The 24066-nt window shown below is 40.3% G+C and overlaps 4 protein-coding genes across 6 annotated transcripts; 2 read left to right on the top strand and 2 right to left on the bottom strand.

Moving 5' to 3' along the window:
• Positions 1-253: 253 nt before the first annotated feature.
• Positions 254-1016, bottom strand: LOC149743746 (peptidyl-prolyl cis-trans isomerase B-like). Its single transcript, XM_089881767.1, has one exon. It carries the CDS (start codon positions 974-976, stop codon positions 356-358), a length of 621 nt encoding a protein of 206 aa, XP_089737893.1. The 5' UTR covers positions 977-1016; the 3' UTR covers positions 254-355.
• A 313-nt stretch (positions 1017-1329) lies between these two features.
• Positions 1330-5940, top strand: LOC149743747 (uncharacterized). Its single transcript, XM_089881568.1, has 13 exons — positions 1330-1527; positions 1725-1761; positions 1833-1983; positions 2280-2414; positions 3140-3292; positions 3537-3629; positions 3765-3876; positions 4129-4219; positions 4472-4618; positions 4681-4790; positions 4890-5001; positions 5526-5568; positions 5625-5940. The coding sequence occupies exons 1-13, from the start codon at positions 1446-1448 to the stop codon at positions 5829-5831; spliced, it is 1473 nt and encodes a 490-aa protein (XP_089737694.1). The 5' UTR covers positions 1330-1445; the 3' UTR covers positions 5832-5940.
• Positions 5941-7045: 1105 nt separating this feature from the next.
• On the top strand, positions 7046-20420 carry LOC149743748 (macrophage mannose receptor 1-like). 3 transcript variants are annotated; one of them, XM_089881404.1, is made up of 31 exons: positions 7063-7239; positions 7295-7468; positions 7611-7775; positions 7911-8024; positions 8077-8190; positions 8406-8573; positions 8894-8998; positions 9303-9494; positions 9955-10107; positions 11440-11616; positions 11690-11722; positions 11778-11913; positions 12127-12332; positions 12575-12738; positions 12791-13023; positions 13249-13407; positions 13657-13761; positions 13997-14131; positions 14211-14296; positions 14393-14486; positions 14660-14803; positions 14958-15048; positions 15121-15279; positions 15521-15682; positions 18345-18541; positions 18655-18852; positions 19079-19295; positions 19350-19540; positions 19592-19709; positions 19852-19972; positions 20064-20420. In XM_089881404.1, exons 1-31 carry the CDS (start codon positions 7113-7115, stop codon positions 20309-20311), a joined length of 4686 nt encoding a protein of 1561 aa, XP_089737530.1. In that variant the 5' UTR covers positions 7063-7112; the 3' UTR covers positions 20312-20420. The 3 variants fall into 3 exon arrangements, 2 of the variants coding, with proteins under 2 accessions (XP_089737530.1, XP_089737538.1); XM_089881412.1 differs by having other exon boundaries at positions 7065-7239; positions 9982-10107; XR_016385348.1 differs by lacking the exons at positions 19592-19709; positions 19852-19972; positions 20064-20420 and having other exon boundaries at positions 7046-7239; positions 18655-18856.
• LOC149743749 (uncharacterized) lies at positions 20353-24007 on the bottom strand. Its single transcript, XM_089881693.1, has 7 exons — positions 23761-24007; positions 23228-23393; positions 23069-23177; positions 22278-22524; positions 22078-22226; positions 21765-21906; positions 20353-20594 (listed from the first exon to the last, which is right to left on the bottom strand). Exons 1-7 carry the CDS (start codon positions 23852-23854, stop codon positions 20416-20418), a joined length of 1086 nt encoding a protein of 361 aa, XP_089737819.1. The 5' UTR covers positions 23855-24007; the 3' UTR covers positions 20353-20415.
• Positions 24008-24066: the final 59 nt, after the last annotated feature.

The raw sequence follows: 24066 nt of genomic DNA on the forward strand, positions 1-24066 counted from the left end.
GGACAACCCATTAGTGACCACTGGGTTGGAGCAATTGTCGTTAAGTCTCTTGCTCAAGGATAGTAGCAGCGACGTGCCTTGATCCCATTACCCCAATGGTTGTGCTGTTTTCGAACCTTGCTATTCTATGTGGGTGAGAATTCGTGATCCAAACAGAGTTGACCCCAAACCCTCATGCTGATAGTTCATCCATAGTATACTAACTTCACTTATTACTGCGTCATGGAAAAACACAATTGTAACGAAACCACAATTTACAAACGAATTTTTATTTTGAAACCGAACTTCCAAATACGCTTCAATTTTACTGCAATGTTTGTTACCACGATAAACATAAAGGGAATTAGTTTAAGGTTTATTTAAGTTCTCCACAATCGGCAATAACGACGTCTTTAACTGGCCGATCTTGGGCGCCCGTCTGTGTGGCTTCGATCGCTTTGACGACGTCCATCCCGTCGACTATTTTCCCAAACACAACATGCTTCCCGTCCAACCACGATGTCTTGACTGTCGTTATGAAGAATTGAGATCCGTTTGTGTCTTTACCGGCGTTTGCCATACTGAGGTATCCTGGCCCTTCATGCTTAAGCTTGAAATTTTCGTCGGCGAATTTTGCGCCGTAAATACTTTTACCGCCAGTGCCGTCACCGTTGGTAAAGTCGCCGCCCTGGATCATAAATTGTTTGATGACTCGGTGGAATTTGCTTCCTTTATAACCAAATCCTTTCTCATGAGTCGCCAACTGCAAAAAGTTCTTCACGGTTTTCGGGACAGTTTTTCCAAACAACCCGATGGTGATCCGGCCTTCCTTCTTGCCGCCAATACTAATGTCAAAATAAACTTTTGCGGTGACGGTTGGCCCCTTCTTAGCTTCTGATGTTTCAAAGAACAAAAGGAACGCGACCGCGCCGACAATAAGGGTGGAAACCGCGATGAACTTCATGTTCCTTTTAATGAAATTGAAATAAATTCCCATCGAAGTTTTTGCCACGGTGTCACTACAACCACTCGTGCGTGAAGCAAGGTTTGGAATATATTTGGGGAGCGAAGAAAATATTTGTTGTAAGTTTTTTATTTATTTTAAATTATTTTTGCGTTTTCTATAAATATCTATTATTTTAATACATCGAATAGAATATTTTTACTTATTTATAGATTTATTTACTTTTTCTTGTTATTTTATTTTTTTACAAATATTCGTTAAGTAAAATATAAATAACAATTACTTTTGGTTAAATTTGAACAAAATATAATTTTGCGCAATCTACGAACTTTATTAATGTTGTTTCTATGTATAGTGTGGAATTCCCCGATCATAGGAACAAATATTATTGTTGTTTTCATAACGGAAGTGATTATTCTATATTGTTTAAACTTGATTATTACGTAATAATAACCCCAATATCATTTTTGTATATGTTAAACAGAATATAATAAAGTACATTATGACGTCAAATGACGACAACAATCCCCATAGTTTCCAAACAGAAGAGGAATATAGCATTATAAGTCGACAACATCAAGCGGGTAAGGTTTATGTAATATCACTAGACCAGATTATGCGGGTTGTTTAAATTATCAGCCATATATAAAAACAATTACCCACAAAGTTACATACGGGTACGAGGTGTATGAAACAGAACACTCGCGTTATAAACTTATAACAACCATAAGTACCCCACCACCCCAATAAACAACTTACACCAACCCACTACCATCCACAGCCGCTCAACTCGACGATCCGGAAACATCTTCACTGAGGTTTGTGACACCATGATATCCATTGTGACATCATAATAATAATTGTGACATCACTAACCTCATTAAAACAGGTTAAGTCTAAACATCGACGATTCGGAACATCTTATGACATCACACCAGGCGTTGGCTACGGCGTACGAACACGTCAAACGTAGAATCGCTGATGTGGAACTAACGAACAAAACTTTACAGAAACGACTCAACCGGCATAATGGTTCCACGGTTGGTTTTGCTTCGTTTGCGGTGATTCTTATTCCAGCAGATATTGTGATGTTGGAACAATTGCTCTTCTATGCTATATGGGTGTGAATGTAGGAGTTCCCCAACACACATACTAGACTGCTCATATACCTTGTGTTAACATTGTAGTCAAGATTATGCAAGAATGAATATCATTCAAATCCTAACCCCTGGTTTATGAGCAAGTTACGTTGTTGAGAATTATCGCCGCAAATATTTCACCCGTACGTTGATACTATGTTTATCTCTACTGACACCTAGTGTTGGAATATTTCCAGGATCAAAGTTTACCGCCGTCCTCTGTCACTTATGATGTCACAAAGGCGTGGGAGGCGTACAAAGATAAATGTTTGGAATGTGAAAGTTTGCGGGAGGAGTTGAGGACGATGGAACAGCGATTGTTAAAATCCCAGGTTTGATGGTTGTTCGTTTCACATCGGCTTCACGCAAACTTTTCCCTCAATTACTTCCTAGGTTGTTTTAGTTAAATATTAATAACTCACTGTGAGTTTATTGTATGTTGGGTTTAGCAGCCGCGCTTGTATTTGTCACTTTTACCCAAGTATTTTTTACCCCTAGCTAGGGATGCACATTACAGAATAATTAGGTATTCTAGGATATCCTAGAATACTTTATTTCGAATCTTTTTATATTTATAGAAAAAAATAAATTTTCTTACATAAGTCAGTTTATTGACTCTTTCATAGTAGCCTTGTTGGATCATGAGTTGTAAAATGATAAAAAATTGAACTATTGGCATTGGGTAGTTTTTGCGTCATGAAACGTATAGCAGGCTATGAAAAGACGTTGCGAAACGTTTTACTCTCGAAAGTTCCACAAACACAAAAATATTTTTTTTCAAAATAATATAGTATATAAGATGACGTGTGATGACGTCTTTAAACAGAATACCGAGTCTCGTAATTAGATTCGAATACAAAAGGATTCGAATCTCATGGATTCGAAATTCTGTAACGTGCATCCGTAGCCGTAGCCGTAGCGTGTTTTAAATAGTTTTGCTGTTAATGTTGTTTTAATTAATCTTTGCTATCGTATTCAAAGATTTAAATACATTTATTAGTTAGAAATCAACTTACTCTATGATGATGAATTAACTTGTTGATTATTTTATCCACAGAACGTATTGAAAGTTTCTTCCACTAAAGATGAGTTACTACGTGCACAATCATTACATGACAGCCTCCTGAAAAAGTTACAACAATCGGTTTTGGAAACCAACGAGGTTAAGAACAAAGAAATATTGGCAAGGGAGGAATTGGAGAAAGAGAAGGTTGGGGGAATTCGGGTTTGGGGGGGTGTAGGGGGTGGTGTGTGTATGTTTACTACATGAGAAATTAGGTAATGCAGCAATTTCGAGAGTGGATCCTTCGGTTTGACATGTTCTACAAAGTCACCACTTTAGTTAGTACAACAACAGTAGTTACTTTGGTATATTGTTTACTTTAAGTTGTGATATATTATTGTTTATCGTTTGTAGACATCCATATATTTGTTACTTTGTTATAAATGCTTAGGAATATCATGCGGAAGTGATGCGAGCTACCGAGGCAAAACACCATACGATGCAACGAACCATCGATACATTGCAACATAATGAACAACAACTGGTGATTATTATCTTTATGTATCAAGCGATAAATATGTAACAAATGAATAAATTAATACAAATATTTCTCAAAACATCAGTCTCTTGTTTAAGTAGAATCTCGATTTAAATCTCACTTAAGTAAATTCCCCCCCAGACTCAGAGACTCTCGGAAATGTTGAAGGAAAACAACATTTTACGAAAATCAAGCGAATCAGCGGCACACGAAGCCGAGTTGAAATATCAAAGTATTATTCATGAACTTGAAGGTGATTGTTGTTCCTCTTGTGGTCGATTTATATTCTACTGTGCGACGTCATATGTATGCCATCTTTATAAGGGTAACCCATGCATATTAAGATAAATTGGCTCAAAATATACAACTTACATAAGAATCAAGCAACAATACCATATACAGCTTGTTTATATGCATTATTATAAAGACCCTGAAAAATATAAATAGATTACCAAAATATGAGATGTACATTAATAGTTGATATATCTTGATATCCCCATTGTAGGCAAAGTATTGGAGGGCCAACAACATCGTTGCCGGCTGGAGGAGGAGGTGTTAGAATTACGTGGGTTGGTGGATGCTGGGGGCGGTGTCAGGTAACTACCACGTAACTTTTTGGGTGATTGTTTTTATCTATGGCTGATAATTCGGACAACTCATTAGTGACCACAAGGTTGAAGCAATTGCCGTTAAATGTCTTGCCCAAGGACACATACGCCCGCAATGGTAGCAGCGTCAAGCCTTGAACCCATAACCTCTGGGCTCTAACCACTTTGCCACGATATTGTCCACCATTAATTATCACAGTATTGTATTGTTTGTTTAATTTGCCCCCTAACCCCCCTCAGCGAACACGAAGCGGTCGAGTTAGTGTCCGAACTTGAAAGTTTAACCAACGAGATAAAGTCCTTGAAGCGGCAAGCCTCCCAACACTCGATGGCGTTGTTGTCGATGAACGAGATGTTTACGAACGGACACACCCCACCTAGTGGCAGGTATGTATGGGTCAATGAGTGTTCGTGATGTCATAATGGTGGCTATGATGTCATAATCACAGGGAGGTGGGGAAGTCCATGGTGGTGATTCCCCCAATCGAAGAAAGTATGACATCATCAGGCGTGACATCATCAAATATGACATCAGCGTGTATTACATCGTTAAACACAGGTATGACATCATCATGTATGACACCATATGTATGACACCATATGTATGACACCATATGTATGACATAATCATATATGACATCATCACTTACACATACAGACCCCAACCATACAGGAGGTGATTCCCCCACCCCCCAACTACGATACCCACCACCCCATATATGGACAGGGGGTAATTCGCAAACGACCATAGTTTGGCCCCCCAATTCAAGGTTAGTACTTGGCAACACTGTTACTATTTACTCGGCAACACTGTTACTATTTACTCGGCAACACTGTTACTTTTTACTCGGCAACACTGTTACTTTTTACCCGGCAACACTGTTACTTTTTACTCGGCAACACTGTTACTATTTACTCGGCAACACTGTTACTTTTTACTCGGCAACACTGTTACTCTTTACTCGGCAACACTGTTACTTTTTACTTGGCAACACTGTTACTTTTTACTCGGCAACACTGTTACTTTTTACTCGGCAACACTGTTACTTTTTACTCGGCAACACTGTTACTTTTTACTCGGCAACACTGTTACTATTTACTTGGCAACACTGTTACTATTTACTTGGCAACACTGTTACTTTTTACTCGGCAACACTGTTACTTTTTACTCGGCAACACTGTTACTTTTTACTCGGCAACACTGTTACTATTTACTCGGCAACACTGTTACTATTTACTCGGCAACACTGTTACTTTTTACTCGGCAACACTGATTAAAACCTTTGTTTCTTAGTTTAGAGAATTCCCCTGATGACATCACCACAACGACGCCAGAGGTTTGTTTTGTTTGAAATATATTTATGACGTCACAATCACACTTGTTCATTAACAGACACATTCGAGAACATCTTCCGATCATGAAACGTCACAAATGGCTTGTTACATCACAGAGGAACAATTATCACGCTTCTGTCCGGTTTGTAACAAACCTTTCCCTTTATCTGCGTCGGAGGCGGATATGACGTCACATATCAACGGACATTTCAGTCAAGATGACGACGCTGATGACGTCACAATACTACCGTTACAATCGCGATGACGAAACAATGAATATTTATATTTATTTGAAATAATTTTAATTCACATTCACACGTCACAATCGGGTATATTACGTCACTTAATATATTAAGTTAAAACTTTTTGACAAATTTGCTGAAATTTTGTTGGAAATGTATGCGGGGAACCCCCAACAGCGGTATGACGTATGTCCCATTATGACGTTGCTTGTTCTATGCATTGTCTTTTTCGCGGCGATGACGAAAAGTGGGATTTTGTTCGAAGCTTCGATCGGTGAGTGATTATGACGTAATAATGGTGTTTAACATCTTGAATGCAGGAATCGCCATCGTCGCGATTTTAATGGTCGTTTATGCCGTCATCAATCGAATCATTGCCAGGTCAGCCGTTTGTTTATCTAATATGACGTCATCATTCATTTTATTGCGCATAGAGATAATGACGTAATAGAATTGACAAACGTGACGTCATCAAGTGGTTCCGCTATGGGAAGGTACGTCATGATGACGTCACGTACAAGTTTGACGTCACTATCGTTACAGTGAACCACGTGACCAAGAGGACAAACCACCTGACTATGACGTCATATACCCAACGCCGCCACCTTACGACCAAGTTTAAAATAAATTTCGCGAAATCTGGAGAGTGGATTATGACGTCACATCCTCTTTGTTAATCCGCGCGCAACGATTGTGACGTCGATTGATTTGTGACGTAACAATCGTTTCCATAGTAACACCGATTGTTTGAACAATTCGAACCAACTCGCGATTGATCCGGATACTGTGACGTCACAAAGGCATCCGGTACTAATTCTAGAACTTTTGTTTCGCGTTGATCGCGTTGCATTCTAGAAAGTTGGTCGAGGTGTGGAGAGGAGGATGGTTGGGGGGGTGGGTGTAGAGAAATACGGGTAAAGATGGGGTAACACGCTCAGGTTCAGGTGTGAAAATCATTATTATGGACACGGTTTGTAAGGCTGGTGGTTGTGACCACGCTGTACAACTCCTCGTATATTGTGCTGAGGGGAGTTTGAGGTCAAACGTTGGGTTCAAGTGTTTGTAACCGTTGCCTATGTTGTATGGTTGTAACGTGGGACTACTGTGTTTGAGTATGTGTGTGGGGGGTTGTATGGGTTGGGGGTTAACAGGGGGGTAGGGGTTGAAAGGGGGTTAGGGGTTATTACAGATGGTTATGATTTGTACCATGCTGTGACTTGTACGCGTAACAATCGGGGAAGTGTTACGTCAGAATCAAGTCAATTGTTCAATGTACTTGTGACGTCACATAGGATAACAATAGAATGTTTCTAGCGTGTAAGATGCGTTTGTTTATATTGTTTGTATGTTTGTCGACATTCGCATCGAGCATACATGCTGTTACGACACAATCTACACTGTTTACTACGTCATCAATCAGCAATGAAACTAGTAAGTACCTTGTGTGACGTCATATACATGAGTATTAACGTGTGTTACGTCACAGTGATATACACGATCGGCGGCAACGCTGGCGGAGATCCTTGTTTATTCCCTTTCACTTTTATGGGAGTAAGCTACAGTGATTGCACGACTGCTGGTAGAAGCGACAATCAGAAGTGGTGTGCTACCACTTCTAACTACGCTAAGGATTTTATATGGGGTATTTGCCCTCAACCAGGTGCATTGGTTTGTGACTTTGTGAACATTTTATCCGAAGCTTGTTTTAACGACTGTCGTGTTGCTGCTAATTCCCTTCTCTTCGTTGTTTAAATTAATTTCATCTTCGATGTCATATTTGAAGGGATAAATGTTGTTTATAGTTCGTGGATGCGGCGACTTTTGGGTGGAAGGCCAGTTTGGTGAATATTGTTACCAGTTCAACTTTCAATCTTCACAAACGTGGGTTCAAGCGAGGGACGCTTGTCGGCAACAGAACGCTGATTTACTAAGTATTACGAGCCCTAAGGAACAAGCTTGGATCGCAGGTGGGGGATGCTGTGGTGAAGTGGTTAGGGCGCTTGTCTGTAGCCTAGAAGGTTACAAGGTCAAGGCTCGATGCTGCTACCATTGTGTGTATATGTACTAGGGCAAGATACCAATTACCACCCCACCCACCACAGGTCGGATAAATGTTGTAACGACCGTAATGTGGCTTGGCATGAGTGACATCACAGTGGAGGGCAACTGGGCGTGGAGTGATGGATATCCACTCGTGTATTTGAACTGGAGGGCAGGTATGGTGGCGTATGTGATGTCATGATGACATCATAACCACTATTATTGCAGGACAACCTAATAGTTACGGTGGCAATGAAGATTGTGGAGCAATAATCACAAGGAACGGGCTGTGGGGCGACACCCCGTGTTCGAGGCATCTAAGTTTTATCTGTAAAAAACGAGGTATGACGTAACTATGACGCAGGGTGTGACATATCAGGGAAAGAATGACGTAACAAGGGGAAATATTACGTAAAAAACGCTTTTAGCTTCGCCTAGGTGGCGACGTCGAGCAACATAATTCCTCACTCTCTATAAAAACCTTATAAAACAATATTTAATTTTATTTACGTCATGATGACGTATACAATGTATGACGTCACTTCATGTATTTCAAGATGAAACGAAAGCGATCAACCAGCCGACTACAGTAGCACCTATAGGGACAACCCCTATATTGAACGTTGAATGTTATAATCATGATGGGTCGGATTATATCGGGAGTGTAAACGTCAGCGCATCAGGTTTACCGTGTATGGATTGGGGGTTACAAACTACTACGTTTGGTGAGTACAGTGAGGGCTGTGTATTTAGAATGTGGGTGTTTATCAACATAACGAAGAGAGGGAAATTAACAGCAAAATAACAGTCGTTATAACAAACTTAGGGTAAAACAAATGAAGGGGCATTTGGTTAAAAAACGTGGCCGTTAAACCTTATAAGAAACAACTCACAGTGGGTTAAAGTAACTTTTCCTCAAGTAGTTTTTACCCATAGCTTGTTTTAACGACCGTCGTTTTGCTGCTAATTCCATTCTCTTCATTGTTTCAATAAATTAGATTTCTCGGTCGCATTCGAAGGGATAAATAATGTTTATGTCACTCAGGTTTAAGCGGAAACTTATGTCGTAATCCTGACCACTCGTTGATGCCGTGGTGTTACACCAATTCCTCTTTAGGATGGGGGTATTGTGATGTTTCAACTTGTATATGTAAGTTAACTACTGTACCTAACTTATTTATAGATGCTTGATTACACCAATGTTAAATACTAATTATCCCATCTATGATTACAGCGTTGTTAATGTGAGTCACAAACACACACATATATATATGTCACACATATACGTCAGACACCCCTAACCCCTGTGATAAATAACACATTTACTCATATATTGTCTAAACTTAAAGCAACCAAACTTATTATTACACTGATATTGTGAGTTTGTTTTTATCAACAATTGGGGTAAACATGAACCCAGCCACCCCCCTAATTACGCCCATGTTTGTTGACAGCCACATTATACTGCGAGTCTGGTTGGAAGTCGATTGGCGGCCGTTGCTTTAGGTTGGGTTGCACTATTCCTTCTGTATGGTTTGATGCGCAAACCTCATGTAAAAAAGTTGGAGCCGACGTTGCGAGGATCGGTTCCAAAGCAGAACTGGATGAGATAATCGTTTGGATGGAAGCCACAAGGAGTCTTAAAAGTACGGGGTTTAGTATGTAGATGTTTAGTGTCTACACACGATGATATTTGTTTAATATCTACACACGATGATGTTTGTTTAGTGTCTACCCACGATGATATTTGTTTAGTATCTACATACAATGATATAGGTTTAGTATCTACACACGATGATATTTGTTTAGTATCTACACACGATGATATTTGTTTAGTATCTACACACGATGATATTTGTTTAGTGTCTACATACGATGATATTTGTTTAGTATCTACCCACGATGATATTTGTTTAGTATCTACACACGATGATATTTGTTTAGTATCTACACACGATGATATTTGTTTAGTATCTACACACGATGATATTTGTTTAGTATCTACACACGATGATATTTGTTTAGTATCTACACACGATGATATTTGTTTAGTATCTACACACGATGATATTTGTTTAGTATCTACACACGATGATATTTGTTTAGTGTCTACACACGATGATATTTGTTTAGTATCTACATATGATGATTTATGGATTGGTTTGAACGACATCGATCACGAGATGCACTTTGAATGGGATGATGGAGTCACTCCAACTTTTACTTATTGGGGAAAAGATCAACCAGTTGACATACAAGGTGAACATAGTGTGTTAGCCCAGTGGTTCCCAACTCGTTTTTAAGGCGACCCATTTTAAAAATAAATTCAGTTCGGTAAAATCTTGCGACCCAAGCATATATTGTCGTAAAATTTTAAAAGCCATACAAGATTGCATTGCAAACGGGTAATCCTTTAGCTGGTGGTCAGTGACAATTTTGGTTTCTAAATGTCTTATAGACCTTACTGATACCCACTGTTTAATTATTTTTGCAAAAAATTCGGGTGGTCGTGTCTAAAATTAACTTTAAAAATGCGCGAAAACATGCTTCGTCACCGTAATTTGCCTGACCTGCGTAAGGTTAACGCTTTATTACGTCACATTAGCGGTATGTTACGTCACAATAGTGATATATTAGGTACGTTACAGTACGTTATAATCCTGTTTTCGCAGTGTTTTATGTTAGTTAAAGCCCTGCTTAATCCAGCCCTAACTCTTAACCCCTAACTCCCAACCACTAACTCCTAACAAGCAGCACTGCAAAAGCATTCACTTTTTCAGAAAATAATATGTTTATCAAATCACTAATGAGCTATAGCTGTGCTCGCTGGCTATCGGTGAGTTTTGGCGTTGCTTTACGCGCGTACAAAGCATTTTTTGCAAACATTTGTATACTTTACTTAAAAAGCAAATATCCAAACTGTTTTCAAGCACCTGCAGGTTAAATAATCAAGGGGACAATCGCTATTATGACGCAAACAATCAACGTGTGAATTGTTATTATATCGTAATTAATTGCCAGGTCAAACAATCGCTAATATGATGCAATGGATCCACGTGTGAATCCCTCCTATTACGTAATAAACATGCTGCTTGGTTGAGGAAAACATCGTAAATATGAATCAGTTCTACTTCTGTAACATTTTTAGGTTGTTCACCACCGCCTGTTGCAATGTTTAATAGGCAAGTTACATTTAATTTAAACGCAACTATGACAAACTGACAAAACCAAACGACCCAAAAAAATTATCAGGCGACCCAACTTTGGGTCGCGCCCCACGTGTTGGGAACCACGGTGTTAGCCCACCGTGTTGTAATGCTAAAATTGTATGTTTGGGTTTGTACACAAGACCCATTTTATTTTTACCATGTTTTTTAAATATTATAGGTGATCCACCAATGACCTTTGCAAATATGATTTTTATATCATGGGTTTAGCAGATAAGCTTTTATCTACCATTTCCAATCAAGTAGTTTTTACCTAGAACTTATTTTAATGGCTGTAGCTTTCTCTTCGTTGTTTTAATTAATTTGATCTTCATAGAATAGGCAATATGATGTAACAATTGTTTATAAATAAATGTTCCCTCAGGCGATCGAGATTGTGTAAAGATGTCACTCGCAAGTGGAAGATGGGACGACGTTAGTTGTTACAGGAAATATCAATTTTTATGCTCCAAGAACCCAACGGAACCATCACCTCCTCAAACCTCTATGTTCGACGGGGTTTGCACCAAACGTGGGGGTGGCTCTCTACCAACACCTACTGGTGGGCACTTCTATTATCAAATAAAATTTTCTTTATTTTATTTACCCATCAAATTCAACTTGTATCCACTCAGGTTCCAATGTTACCCTCCCAACCCCTGATAAAGGTAATTGTGTTGTGGATATTTTTAAACAAGTTTAATAATCATTAATTATCCCCAGGTTGTCCTGTTGGTTGGGTTGGATTCGAAGCCACTTGTTATAAGTTCGTCCACCAACAAACAAATTGGACAGATGGTTACCGTTTGTGTCAACGACGGTTTGGGAATATCAGTCGCATGATTGTTCCTCATAACAGGTGTTTTATATGATGTTTATGGTTTTAATGGTGTTTCTATGTTTAGCATGACTCTCTAATATTATTAATTATTTCTCAATCTTTGTGTTTAATATCATGCTTGATTGAAGTTAAGTTTGTGTGACTAAACTTTATTCTGATATTTTATGCACTGGAGCAATAGCTTGCTATGCTAACATCAACACTTTGTGACATCACAATACTTTACTCTAGATTTGAACAAACCTTTCTTACGACGCAATCGCACCATTATGACATCACAGTGACCTTTCATCTGAACATCCTCGCGTTGTCACAACCGACCACTGGGTGGCATTTCTTTGACACAGACTTCGACGACGTGAAACAATCAAAGAAAATAATTTTCACGAATTGGGAACGAAACCAACCGAATAAGAACCACGTGGACCCTGCTGGGAGTGAGTTGGTTGTTGTGATAAATCATTCGCAGGTTACCGGTTAAGGACTTGATGTTGCCACCATTGTGGGTGTATGTGTGCTTGGTGTATGTGTGCCTACCTGTAACCCAGAGGTAATGAGGTCAAGGCACGACGCTGCTACCATTGTGGGCGTATGGGTTGTTTAAATTATCAGTTATACAAAAGTCGTTATCCCATAATTATGTTACATACATCTACAATAACCTGATTACCCCCCACAGTTGGTATGTGCGTATCCATGGGAGCTGGAAGCCACGCGGGTTTATGGAAAGTTGGGAATTGTAAAGATCAACGTCGAGTTGTGTGCACTCAGCCACGACAGGGGTTCACGACGGCCCCTCCCCCCACCACACCCATCCCACTACCCTGCCCCGATGGCTGGCAGGTGAGAGGTCATGAACTTTAACTCTAACCATAAATAACCTTGACATCCCCAGGCGATCAAAACGAAATGTTTCAAAGTCTTCAACGAAATATATCGTGTTCGTCGTAAAACTTGGTCGCAAGCTCGTGACTTTTGTCGCATGTTGGGCGGTGACCAAGGCAACGCTGATCTAGCGAGTATCCATAGCGACGAGGAGATTAGTTTAATAAAGACAAAAGCTATCGGCAACTTTGTGCATGGGGGGTATTTGTGGATTGGGTTGAATAAAAGGGGTCAAGATGGAAGGTATGTCATAATGGGGGGTGTGATGTCACTTTTTTCAATAGTAACTTGTTTTTTTAGGTAATTTTTATCAACTCCTTCACTTATAAGGTGTTTTAACAGCTTTAGTTGCTAATTTCCCTTTCTTGGTTGTTTTAATTAATTTGACCTTTGTTATGCTGTTTGAAGAGATAAATAGTATTCATGTTGTATTATGACATCACAATGACATCATACATGACATCACAGTTGGCGTTGGTCCGATAACTCGGCTGTGGATTATATGAACTGGGGTTCAAATGGCGAGAAACCAAGCGTGAATGAAAACTGTGTTGAATACCAAGCAAACATCAACTTTTGGAGGGGGAGTACGTGCAATGGGTTGAGAAATTGGATATGCCAGATTGAGTAAGTTTATAAAACAGAACTTTTAATTAGGTTTTAACTTCATTGTTGGATGAAATTTAGCAATTGCTGCAGAGCTATTCAATAGTTTGGCAGATAAATTATATTTATTTAAATATAAAGTAAGATATTGCATCCCCAAAAACGAGGATGCAGCAAATTAATATGGTGGTTTCCATGGCAATTACATGACTTCTCAACACAGCTTTATATTTGTATATAATATATTATAACCTTCTGCCTTCTTAACAGTCGAGGTGCGAGTGTGGTGGATATGAACAGCGTAACAACACAAGCTCCACAAACATGCGGCGACGCATCTTGGCTTTATTTTAATGGGTCCTGTTATTATTTCAGGTGAAAATATATTGTTTACCTATTATAGTATGTATCACTGTTGCAGTTAAACTTAGTAAACAGCTGCTATGCCATTTATTTACATACAAATAATTTTATGCTGTTGCATTTTATGCACCATGATTACCTGTACAAGACGTTGAAACAACATAAGTAGACAAAATAATTACAAGAAGTGTTTTACACTTAAATTGAATTGGATTATTGTTGTTAACATAATAATGTTGTTTAACAGCAATCGTAAACGAATGGCGTATTATGACGCTCGAAAATATTGTCAGTCGATGTCAAGTGATTTAACTTCCGTGGAAAATATTGAGGAACAAAATTATTTACACCAACAAATACAACGATTGATTCTTTCAGAATGGTTTGTATGATTATGTGTGGTTATATGTTGTTGCTACCAAAGTAACAATATGTAACTATGTGTACAACTATCATCGCAGGTGGATTGGTCTGGATATGAATAATCGCGACAATAGTTTCCGTTGGGCTGACGGGAAACCTTTTACTTTTCATTCATGGAGACCAAGTTAGTATTTCTTTGTTTATATATGATATCTATGCTTATATATGATATCTATGTTTATATATATGATATCTATGTTTATATATGATATATATACAGACGAGCCAAACTACGTGAACAAACAAGAGACGTGTGTTTATATTTACCAAAGCGATGGAACTTGGAACGATTACAATTGTGGAAAAAAAATAAGGTTTGTATGAAAGTTGTTACGATGTTATAATCGCCAACTCAGACCCAGCATTGACGATAAGTCACTCATTTAAACGTAAATAATAAAACAATATTAAACAGTGGCCACTAGGAGGTAGCATAGAGGTGGTGATAGTATACATATACCATATTAACCGAACAATTGTTTTGTAGCTTCATTTGCAAGAAGAGTAACAACACCGTGCCCACCCCAACCACTCCCGTGCCCGATTATAACCCAAAGGGGTTTTGTCCAGGGGGTTGGTGGGAGTATAGGGGTTACTGCATCAAGATATTTGGGGAGAACGCGACCGACAGGTGGGTTATGAGGGTTTGGTTTTATACAACTCGGAATAAGTTTGTGGGTGATGGTATTATACACCTGTCAATTTAGACAACCCATTAGTGACCACTGGGTTGGAGCAATAGCCATTAAGTGTCTTGAAGTTATAACTTCTATAATTGCCTGCAGATTAAATTGGACGGACGCACGCGATGATTGCATGTCACTAGGTGGCAACCTTCTGTCTATTGTGAACGCTCAACAGCAAGCTTTTATAACGGTGGGTGTTGAGGGGGGGGGGGTTAATGTTCAATAAATATTAAAACAAACAATTGTCTGAATTTTGTTCCAGAGTCGACTATTCAACGTTAGTGTGGGGGCGATGTGGGTTGGGTTGAACGATATGTTCGGGGAGGGAAGGTTCCTATGGAGGGATGGGACGCCTTATTGGTACAGTAACTGGAAGCATGGGGAACCTAACAGTCCAGGGTACAGGAATAATGGAGCTCAGGTATCGTGTGTGTGCGCGTGTGTGTGCGTGCGTGTGTGCCTGTGTGTGTGTTGTATCGAACAATATATTTTATTGTTTCTACATATATAGTGTGCAAACTAAACATAAAAAACATATTATAAAAAAGTAATTTTACCATTCTGTTGCGATATCTTTAGTGAAATCCAACAATGTTTTAACAGGAACTGTTCCTAATATTCTTCCCTTTTATAAATAACTAACCCATTGTTTGTTAACAAAGGAGGATTGTGTTCGCATAGTAACCGATGAATACAGCGTCGGTAAGTGGGAGGACGCTGTCTGCTCCGAGAAAAGTTCGTATATTTGTGAAATGCATAAATCTGTTTCGCTCGATAAGTTGTGTCAAGATCATGTCGATCCAAACTGGACGACCAAATGTTCGGTAAGCACGAGGTGTATGTGGTAACTTGTACGAGGTGTATGTGGTAACTTGTACGAGGTGTATGTGGTAACTTGTACGAGGTGTATGTGGTAACTTGTACGGGGTGTATGTGGTAACTTGTACGAGGTGTATGTGGTAACTTGTACGAGGTGTATGTGGTAACTTGTACGAGGTGTATGTGGTAACTTGTACGGGGTGTATGTGGTAACTTGTACGGGGTGTATGTGGTAACTTGTACGGGGTGTATGTGGTAACTTGTACAGGGTGTATGTGGTAACTTGTACGGGGTGTATGTGGTAACTTGTACGAGGTGTATGTGGTAACTTGTACGGGGTGTATGTGGTAACTTGTACGAGGTGTATGTGGTAACTTGTACGGGGTGTATGTGGTAACTTGTACGAGGTGTATGTGGTAACTTGTACGGGGTGTATGTGGTAACTTGTACGAGGTGTATGAGGTAACTTGTACGGGGTGTATGTGGTAACTTGTACGAGGTGTATGTGGTAACTTGTACGGGGTGTATGTGGTAACTTGTACGGGGTGTATGTGGTAACTTGTACGAGGTGTATGTGGTAACTTGTACGAGGTGTATGTGGTAACTTGTACGGGGTGTATGTGGTAACTTGTACGAGGTGTATGTGGTAACTTGTACGAGGTGTATGTGGTAACTTGTACGAGGTGTATGTGGTAACTTGTACGAGGTGTATGTGGTAACTTGTACGGGGTGTATGTGGTAACTTGTACGAGGTGTATGTGGTAACTTGTACGGGGTGTATGTGGTAACTTGTACGGGGTGTATGTGGTAACTTGTACGAGGTGTATGTGGTAACTTGTACGAGGTGTATGTGGTAACTTGTACGGGGTGTATGTGGTAACTTGTACGGGGTGTATGTGGTAACTTGTACGGGGTGTATGTGGTAACTTGTACGAGGTGTATGTGGTAACTTGTACGGGGTCTATGTGGTAACTTGTACGAGGTGTATGTGGTAACTTGTACGGGGTGTATGTGGTAACTTGTACGAGGTGTATGTGGTAACTTGTACGAGGTGTATGTGGTAACTTGTACGGGGTGTATGTGGTAACTTGTACGAGGTGTATGAGGTAACTTGTACGGGGTGTATGTGGTAACTTGTACGAGGTGTATGTGGTAACTTGTACGGGGTGTACGTGGTAACTTGTACGGGGTGTATGTGGTAACTTGTACGGGGTGTATGTGGTAACTTGTACGGGGTGTATGTGGTAACTTGTACGAGGTGTATGTGGTAACTTGTACGGGGTGTATGTGGTAACTTGTACGAGGTGTATGTGGTAACTTGTACGAGGTGTATGTGGTAACTTGTACGAGGTGTATGTGGTAACTTGTACGAGGTGTATGTGGTAACTTGTACGAGGTGTATGTGGTAACTTGTACGGGGTGTATGTGGTAACTTGTAGGGGGTGTATGTGGTAACTTGTACGGGGTGTATGTGGTAACTTGTACGGGGTGTATGTGGTAACTTGTACGGGGTGTATGTGGTAACTTGTACGGGGTGTATGTGGTAACTTGTACGAGGTGTATGTGGTAACTTGTACGGGGTGTATGTGGTAACTTGTACGGGGTGTATGTGGTAACTTGTACGAGGTGTATGTGGTAACTTGTACGAGGTGTATGTGGTAACTTGTACGGGGTGTATGTGGTAACTTGTACGAGGTGTATGTGGTAACTTGTACGAGGTGTATGTGGTAACTTGTACGGGGTGTATGTGGTAACTTGTACGGGGTGTATGTGGTAACTTGTACGGGGTGTATGTGGTAACTTGTACGGGGTGTATGTGGTAACTTGTACGAGGTGTATGTGGTAACTTGTACGAGGTGTATGTGGTAACTTGTACGGGGTGTATGTGGTAACTTGTACGGGGTGTATGTGGTAACTTGTACGGGGTGTATGTGGTAACTTGTACGAGGTGTATGTGGTAACTTGTACGAGGTGTATGTGGTAACTTGTACGGGGTGTATGTGGTAACTTGTACGGGGTGTATGTGGTAACTTGTACGGGGTGTATGTGGTAACTTGTACGGGGTGTATGTGGTAACTTGTACGAGGTGTATGTGGTAACTTGTACGAGGTGTATGTGGTAACTTGTACGGGGTGTATGTGGTAACTTGTACGAGGTGTATGTGGTAACTTGTACGAGGTGTATGTGGTAACTTGTACGAGGTGTTTAACAATACATCACATGTTAAAAGCATCGCATAGAATAGCGTTGAAGCGACTGGTGACATTGCTCAAAAATGCTTTACCACCGATAATACAGTACATTGCTCAAAGCCAAACGGGTAAAATTTGCGTTTGGTCATTTTAATTTTTGTAATCCTGGTCATTTTAGCTATCCTATGAACCCTCTTAATTGTGCCCTACAACCTGAAATGCTACAACCTAAACCAAACAGTAAAGGCCCTTTTGTATGTTTGTATAGATACCATAGATAAGGTTTGCAAAAAAATACTAATTAGCTGTAACTTGCACAATAATATTGTTTTGATTTCAACAGTGTTTAAAAACGGCAAATAGTTTGCTTCACATTCTGTACAAAGTTAACGCTAGCTCGTGTTGTTTTATGTTCGTGACCTAGGATGGCATTCTGTATGGAGAGCGTGAAATAAATGTTGAAATGTTTCCTTAGGACATTATTAAACATAATAGTTGCGGAACTTTACGCAAACGACAGAAGAAGGCTTGTATGAAGTCGTGCAACTTTTGTTCAAGGTTTGTTAAACCACCGGCGACAATACCAATGGGTGGAGGTTTGTGCGCGAAGGGTTGGGTTTATTGGAACAAGGAGTGTTGGTTGCTCACCAAGCAAGCAATGACATGGGACATGTAAGTCATATATTATCTACCGGTTGTGTCTTCAACTCACTGTGAATGTATGTTCAGTTTAAGAAGCCACATTTTCACACAAGTAATTGTAACATTATGTCATGCACATCCAGGGCTCAGAAGAAATGTTCCACAAACGGTGCATCACTCGCAACAATATCCGATGAATTTACGCAATCGTTGGCGTTTAGTTTGTTGTCCGACCCCACAGAAAACCCGGACACAGCGGTGCCTGGTGGGGTCCAAGCATGGTTGGGGTTAAAAAGGCAAGCAACGTCACCGGGGACCTCGTACGCGTGGATCACTGGATGGTGGGTTAGTGTGTTTGGGTTGTGGATACTACAGTTGGCCAGTGTATAAAGTGATCGCCTTTAACCCAGAGGTTATGAATTCAAAGACAATGCTACCATTGTGGGCGTATGTGTCCTTTGGCAAGACACTTAACGGCAATTGCTTCAACCCAGTGGTCACTAATGGATTGTCTAAATTATCAGCCACACATTAAAGCTTGCGAGTTTAAACAGACCTCACTTGCAGGCCAGTGAGCTTCACAAACTGGGGTGATCACGAACCCAGCGATTCTAACGGAACAACATCGGGCTGCATCGCTATGGATGGTCAGGTGAAGTCAGCACGGGGGATGCAGGGATTCTGGTACGATGTACAATGCAATTATACACTACCTGCTTTGTGCAGAAAGACTGACAAGAAACCACCAGCAAATGTAACAAATTATGAAGGCCATTGTCCAGGGGTATGAATACATTGTGTGTTGGGTTGGATATATATTATATTAAGTTTATTACAGAGCAATTGGGTTCCTTTCCAATCAAACTGTTATTTCTTCCAACCTAAGACAGAGATGGCAACCTGGTATCAAGCTGACTTTGATTGTCGTAAGATGGGTGCGTACCCTGCTAGTATCCACTCTAAGGAAGAAGCGATGTTTATTATACGTAGAAGTGGGGCCTATAGGAGAGGTCACATCAGCCTTACACCGTGGGTAGCTTATATTCATAATTAACTAAGTAATAACGAACCTCCGCACAGTTGGATCGGTTTATATCGACAATTAGACGACGATACATTTGCTTGGTCTGATGGGACACCGATGGACTTTATGTATTGGGCCGAGGGTCAACCTTCCAAGGGTAACGGGTTCGCTAAGGTGGGTCGGGGGTTGATATGCATGTTGTGTAACTTTTATGCGAGGGAAACAACATACGTTGTAATACTTTTGTGGAAATAATAATGTTTATATAGAAATAGCAACTGAAACCAGAGCAATAATTTGAACTAAAAACCTCCAGGAACTTTGCACTGAACTAACGCTACCAGAGGGAAGATGGAACGACAACAGTTGCAACAAGATCGGATTCACTGTTTGCAAGAAACCACGAGTTATTGATTCAAAACCAAAACCAATACCAGGTTTGTTATTTGGTGTATTCCCCCAACCCCATTAATCCCCCCAACCCCATTAACCCCCATGTTTTGTAACCCCCACTAACCCCACATACAGTTACAGGTAGCAACAGCAATGAGGTTGGATTAGCCGTTGGTTTATCTTGTGTGATCTTAATACTCGGCATCATATTAGTGTTGGTATATAATCATAGAAGGGGGGAAACCAAGACGAGGTACTCGTTCCATCTTCCCTCAGTCTCGTTTCTTCGCTTCTTTAATATTAATGGAGCGCGAAGTTTTAACGACGTGGATGACACGAGACACCTAGTGGCAGGAGACGATGCTTCGGGCGCTTACCAGTGAATTATGACGTCATAGTCGTGCTAATTGAGGTTGAATCAAAATTGGTTGAAATGTTTTATTTATTAATTTGAAGATGAACACGTAGCAAATATATTGGACGTAAATTAGACCTTGTTGTCGCCTCTACGTTCGATTAGGGTCGATACTTTGCTGCGTAAGTGACTCAACATAGCAGTATATATAATGGGGTTCATGATGCAAGATAGGTAGGTGATGAGTTCGAATCCCTCCGTGACCAGTGCAGGGAATTTGGCGCCGTAGTGAATCCTCGTGGCGGGAGAACCTGTGTGACAATGTTAGGAACGTGGTGGTTTTTGGTTCGAGGCTTGATGCTGCTACCATTGTGGGCAGTGGTCACTAATGGGTTGTTTAAATTGTCAGCCATGTGAGCGGGCATGAGATGTATGAAACAGAACACCCGTGTTATAACGACTGTCGTTGTCCACCATGTGAGGATCAATAAGTTGCATACGTGGTAACTCGTAAGCGAGCACGAGGTGTATGAAACAGAACACCCGTGTTATAACGACTGTCGTTGTCCACCATGTGAGGATCAATAAGTTGCAAACGTGGTAACTCGTAAGCGAGCACGAGGTGTATGAAACAGAACACCCGTGTTATAACGACTGTCGTTGTCCACCATGTGAGGATCAATAAGTTGCATACGTGGTAACTCGTAAGCGAGCACGAGGTGTATGAAACAGAACACCATGTACGGCGCGGTGGCATAGTGGTTAGCGCGCCTGTCTGTAACCCAGAGGTACAGGTTTGAGGCTCGATGCTGCTACCATTGTTGGCGTATGTGTCCTTGGGCAAGACACTTAACGGGAATTGCTCCAACCCAGTGGTCACTAATGGGTTGTCCAAATTATTAGCCATACATAAAAAAATAAAAAATCCAAAAAAAATAATCACCTACAAAGTAACATACATGGTAACTCGTAAGCGGGCACGAGGTGTATGAAACAAAACACCCGTGTTATAACGATTGTCGTTGCCCCGCCATGCGAGGATAAATAAGTTACATACGTGGTAACTTGTAAGAGGCCACAAGGTGTATGAAACAGAACACCCGTGTTATAACGACTGTCGTTGCCCCGTCATGCGAAGATAAATAAGTTACATACGTGGTAACTTGTAAGCGGGCACGAGGTGCATGAAACAGAACACCCGTGTTATAACGACTGTCGTTGTCCACCATGTGAGGATCAATAAGTTGCAAACGTGGTAACTCGTAAGCGAGCACGAGGTGTATGAAACAGAACACCCGTGTTATAACGACTGTCGTTGCCCCGCCACGCGATGATAAAGTAAGTGACATACGTGATAACTTGTAAGCGGGCACGAAGTGTATGAAACAGAACACCTGTGTTATAACGATTGTCGTTAGCTTGTCACACAAAGATAAATAATTTACATTCATTCATAAATATTGTAAATGTTACAAACTGACCAAACTCTGTAATGAAGCTATACACAATATATGGTACCGATGATGACGTCATACTGAGGGTTATGACGCAAGCAAAGAATGACGACGAGTCACGGGACATTCCAAATGTGTGACGTAATTTTAAATTTCCACTGACGTCATCCTAAAGATAAACCACGTAATAGTACTTGTGACGTAACAAAGACAATGTTCTAGAATATAATCCATTGTAAATAATCAATATTGTAAATTGAAATTAAGTTTAGCGCTGTGGGGATTATAGGATTAGATAAAGTAGATTGTTTTTTAATTAGTAAATATCGATCAATCTTACCCGTTCTACTTTGGTTGCAACGCACGACGTTATAAGGTTACATAGAAACATTAGGGACCAAACCAAGGTGTTGCAAATGTTAAGTATAAGGATGTAAGACACCCTGGATGGTGGCCGCATGGTGGAGCAATCGTACGATGATGGTTCGTCTAGGGGAAAGCACCTGGTTAACGGGGAATCCCCATGATGACGTCACTTACCATGTGGGTTAACCAGGGTATTCCCCTCCATTACCCTAAACCCCTCCCCATCATAACATTGGGTGAGCTCCATGTGACAATGATGACGCAATGGGGTCAATATGAAACCAACCGTGACCGACCAGATTACCCCAATAAGCGCCCACGTGATCTTGGGGCTCCTCTCCCAGGTTGCGCCACCTACCGGTGCTCTTGTTGTGATGGCGGCGGCACGGGCAAGCGCTCGGTTCGAAGAAACGCGTAACACCTGTGACGTCATAAACATTGTTACTTACGTCACAAACATAATATTGCGTTTCGTAACAATATTTTGAATGAATGTCCATTTTCCCCCACTATATAATATGTATTATATAGTATACACCCCACTATATAGTATGTACAGTTTGTATTATAGCTTGTATACGTTACATTGTACGCCCCAGCATGTAAGCGGTTTATATTTAACCAGCAGAACCGAGCTTGTTATAATCGATTTACAAAACCTTAATTAAGCCAAACGTTCGATATTGGTTCGCGTACACTAACCAATTTAAACATCGTTGTTGTGGTTTGTTAACATATGGGTGCGTGACGTCTTATGTTACGTGACGTCACATGACGTCACGTTATTATAACCCAACAAAACCCCCTTCATTCTATTGTATCGTCTCTTTCGGTTGCAATCAAAGAATTTTTACTGAATTATATAAAACACGACCAGGAAATACGCGATTTCGGTGCTAACGGTATCCATCTTACCCCACAGTAATATACGTATTATGACGTAAAAATAATTAGTTATGACGTACCAGATTAAGCAGTGTAGCACTTGCAAGCGATGCGAAGATACTACCGTTCAAAACACCAGAGATCAAATTCCTAAAAACTTCTTGCGGGGATTCCCCCGTAAAGTTGACGCTGTGACGTAATAAGTGGTGACGTCATAACAACTAGGTCATATATGTTACCTTCCAACAAATATGAGATGAAGCAGCCAGTAGATGGCGTGTAGGAGCAATATGATCCCATTTAACAAATCAGCGGCGACCAGTGACAGCAAGTACCGATATAAGTTATGCTGTCTTGTTAATGTATCCCAATTCCTCACAATCGCCACAAACAATATCGTGTTCTCTACAATCAATCACATTATAACTCATCGATCCCTTTGTCTTATAATGAATGATATTATGCACAACTTCGTTTTAAATAATTTATATAAAGAAACTTAAGCGTTGTGAAGTAACAATGAATTGTAATCACTCTATTGTGACGTAACAATTGATGATAATAGACTAATTATTTAAACAATGCCAATGGGAATACATTGCGACCAAACAATTAATTTTCGAATTCTTAATCTTTACGTCACAATCTCTATATTGAAACGTCACAATCTACATTAATACACCACAATCTCTATGTTGATACGTCATAATATAGATAGATACGTCATAATATAGATAGATACGTCATAATAAATAAGATACGCCATACTCACCCACAATAACGATACAACCGATAAATGCCTTGATAAAATAAATCCAATATGGCGGCGGTGTATACGTCACACAATCTTCGTAACTTACATTCATTGCGTCTATTACGTCACTACAACCACTACGTCGCTATATCTGTTACGTCACAATTTATGTTACGTCACTTCCTGTTTAATATACTATGACGTCATAAGAGTACCTGTATAACTATTTTGTCACAATCAACTATCTGTCTCGGCATTGTGACGCAATAATCCCAACCTTGAACCGACCTTACTATTATGACGTAGATAATCGAAGTTTCATTG

The sequence above is a fragment of the Ciona robusta genome, chromosome 1 (genome assembly GCF_009617815.1).
Source record: "Ciona robusta chromosome 1, ASM961781v2".
Lineage (NCBI taxonomy): Eukaryota > Metazoa > Chordata > Ascidiacea > Phlebobranchia > Cionidae > Ciona > Ciona robusta.